Here is a 3,332-nt window from a genome sequence, read left to right as displayed (position 1 = left end):
GGTCCTGACGGCGGAGATCTGTCTTCTTTCTTTGTTAAATCTATTGAAGAGGTTCCCTACAACATCTCTATCATTCAGATCAGCAGAGTTTTACCGTCGGAGACTGCGGCGGCTCCGACTCCGGCTCCGGCTGAGATGAACCTCACCGGAATAATGTCGGCTCACGGCTGTAAAGTGTTTGCTGAGACTCTTCTCACTAACCCTGCAGCTTCAAAAACCTATCAGGTACTTTTTACTTAAACCCCTCATTAATTACTTACTAATTACACTGTAATTAATAAAATGATTAATTTCAATAATTAGTTGAGCAATAAACAAATGCATGTCGCTTAATAAATGTAGAAACTAATCAAACCATGATATAAATAACTTAACCAATTGGAAAAATAGTGACAGTAATTACTAATGCTGTAATTTTTCTGTTGACGAATTCTAAATTTAAGTAATCAATTAATAGATGCATGTTGCTTTATACTGTAAAAATTAGTTAAACAAAAAGAGTACTCAATTACGTACAGTAATTAACCCACGATTAGGGAGTTATGTGTACTAAAAAACAGGAACTAAACAGAGATGCATGTGATTGTTCTGTTGGCTTGTAGCCAATAGCATATTGGTTTTGAAACAAAACAAAAAAAAGGTGTTGACTGTTTGGTAACTCTAATGACTAATGAGCAAATATACAGAGCAAATATAGTCAACACATAGACTTGATTAGCTCAATTATCGGAACATTATTTGGTTACTTTTCCAATTCATTTCAAATTATGAAACCTAATTCTATAACCTTTAGTATATATTTTCTTTAAATGGTTCATCTTTTCAAATACTATGAAAAAGTAGCAATAATTTGTCCTACTAACTCACTAGTCACTAGCCATTATAATTGAGAGTAGCTACTAAAGTTTTATCTCCACTATCTAAATCAAGTCAACTTTAAGATCGGAAGATATATCTGACATAATGCATCAGGTAGATAATATAATGGGGTTTTGGATTTGTGTTTGTGTTGTAACAGGAGAGTTTAGAAGGAGGCATGACAGTGTTCTGTCCAGGAGATGACGCAATGAAAGGTTTCTTGCCCAAATACAAGAACTTGACAGCTCCAAAGAAAGAAGCTTTCCTCGATTTCCTTGCCGTCCCGACGTATTACTCAATGGCCATGCTCAAATCCAACAACGGTCCGATGAACACGCTTGCCACAGATGGAGCTAACAAGTTCGAGCTTACTGTACAGAACGATGGAGAGAAAGTTACGCTCAAGACAAGGATCAACACTGTCAAGATCGTTGATACTCTCATTGACGAGCAGCCTTTGGCTATTTATGCCACGGATAAGGTTTTGTTGCCTAAAGAGCTTTTTAAGGCTTCGGCTGTTGAAGCTCCGGCTCCTGCTCCGGCACCAGAGGACGGAGATGTTGCGGATTCTCCAAAACCAGCTAAAGGTAAAGGGAAAGGGAAGAAGAAGAAGGCTGCACCGTCGCCTGATGAGTCGGCTTTTGGTGACTCGGATTCGCCTGCGGAAGGGCCTGATGGAGAGGCTGATGATGCTACCGCTGATGATGCTGGTGCTGTTAGGATCATCGGAGGAGCTAAGGCTGGTTTAATGGTGAGCTTGCTCTGCTTGTTTGCTTCTTCTTGGCTTCTATAGTTCCACTTCTTGTTTCTTCTATGTTCTTTTGTGAATCTTTTATTTATGGCTTTTGGGGGAAAGTAAATGAGGATTATTTATTTCCCCCAATTATTGAGTTTTTTTTTTTTCTTTTTTTAAATTTTAAAATTTGGTTGTCGAATTAATTTTAGTCGGTAGCTTATATATTTTGTGTGTTCTTGTTTCACGTGTTTGTTTAGTTTATGATGTAACGAATGGGTCTTGGGGAAAACTTAATACTCTTATCTTCTGCAACTTGTGTTTTGCTTTGCTCCATTGAAGATTAGATCTTGTAACAGTGGAAAAAGCCTATCCAATATTTGTAGATAGTGTTAACACTTAATACACGCACATTTACCAACTTTTGTATAATTGGTAAAAAAAAAATTGACAATCGAATTCAATACAAATCCTATGAGCTATAACAATAACCGCAACAACAAGAAGATAAAAAATAAAAGAAGAAGGGACAATACTAGATTTGGTCACAACCTTATGTTTCTGTTTTAACAAGGTTGGTCAGTTACGCAACTAAGAACACCTACTGATGGATGTATGGCCTTGAGAAGTGAAGCTGGTCGAGCTACCATACTCGACATTTTCGCATAGCTCGGAGAATCCTCGTTCCCCGACGGTGTAAAGAAAGCGCCGTTAACCATTTCATCTCCTTCTGATTTCCAATTCCATTCCATCCATTCATCGTCTCCATTTACACTCTCTCGCTTTGTAATCTGTGTATAGGGAATGTGAGTTTTAGAAGTATGGAGTAAACATTTTGGTTAGAACTAATCCATACGAATAAGAAAAAAAACACATAAAAATCAAATTAATTTAGGATCAAGTTATGAGTTCGGTCTAAATTTTAGTTTGGTTTGATCACAAAAGTCTTATATAATTTCATGTTCTTTTCATCTCCATATTTCTTATGGTTTGAAATAAAACACATCAAACCATAGCAAGTTGTAATATCAATTCTGAAACAAGATTAAGGTAAATTATACTAATTGTTAGGTTAAAAACGCTCTGTAGTTTTGTGGAGCACATGTCACGAACGTGTACGTACCTCCTTGGTGAACTGATTATCTGAAGCTATGAAAACATTTCCTTGGCTAAAGATGGTTGGATTAGCACTTCCACCAATAGCATACATCTTCCACTCCCTATAAATGTTATTCACTATGTGAAAATATCCATGCCTACACCTACATACATTACAGCTCCATTAAATTTTACAATTAGTACTTCTATACATAAATACACATTGGTACTTTTAACTTATAGTATAAATTTGGTAAGATTGTACTAGTTACCTCGGCATTCTTTGAACAAGTCCTTCACCAAAATAGTTAAAGGCGATCGTAACTCGCATATCCTGATCACCGGAAAACTCATCACTATGACCCAAAAGCATGACTTCATTATGATTCAACATGTAATTATTCGAAATCGTTATATCCGTGGATCCATTCACCGCATCAATGAGCCCATCGTAACATCTCTCTAACGTACAATGATCAATCCAAATATCCCGAGACTCGAATATCGAGATCCCATCTCCATCCGAGTATCCTCCCAACGACCGTTTGGTAGGTACACAATCGTGTATATAAAGATTGTTTATAATTATATTACTAACTTTATATAAAGTTAAACACGGACCGTAACCTATTTGCACGTTGTT

At 36.7% G+C, this 3,332-nt stretch overlaps 2 protein-coding genes across 2 annotated transcripts in view; one reads left to right on the top strand and one right to left on the bottom strand.

Moving 5' to 3' along the window:
• On the top strand, positions 7–1,838 carry LOC104728911 (fasciclin-like arabinogalactan protein 1). The gene is made up of 2 exons (XM_010447828.2): positions 7–225; positions 1,019–1,838. Exons 1-2 carry the CDS (start codon positions 136–138, stop codon positions 1,649–1,651), a joined length of 723 nt encoding a protein of 240 aa, XP_010446130.2. The 5' UTR covers positions 7–135; the 3' UTR covers positions 1,652–1,838.
• LOC104726121 (putative pectate lyase 21) overlaps positions 1,750–3,332 on the bottom strand; it is a 3,136-nt gene continuing 1,553 nt past the window's right edge. The window contains exons 2-4 of the mRNA XM_010444912.2: positions 2,962–3,316; positions 2,715–2,853; positions 1,750–2,382 (exon numbers count right to left, since the gene is read on the bottom strand). Coding sequence (XP_010443214.1) covers positions 2,158–2,382; positions 2,715–2,853; positions 2,962–3,316 — 719 coding nt within the window. The 3' untranslated portion in view covers positions 1,750–2,157. The remainder of the gene's footprint in view (positions 2,383–2,714; positions 2,854–2,961; positions 3,317–3,332) is intronic.

This window comes from Camelina sativa, chromosome 11 (genome assembly GCF_000633955.1).
Source record: "Camelina sativa cultivar DH55 chromosome 11, Cs, whole genome shotgun sequence".
Lineage (NCBI taxonomy): Eukaryota > Viridiplantae > Streptophyta > Magnoliopsida > Brassicales > Brassicaceae > Camelina > Camelina sativa.
The sequence above is the reverse complement of the archived record's forward strand: the minus strand, read 5'-3'. Positions and strand labels throughout refer to the sequence as shown.

What these genes read in the sequence shown, in the direction of transcription:
- LOC104728911 (XM_010447828.2), top strand. Translation starts at nt 136, where the DNA reads ATGAACCTCACCGGAATAATGTCGGCTCACGGCTGTAAAGTGTTTGCT. An exon ending in CAGCTTCAAAAACCTATCAG is followed by an intron (nt 226 to 1,018) that starts GTACTTTTTACT and finishes GTGTTGTAACAG; the next exon opens with GAGAGTTTAGAAGGAGGCAT.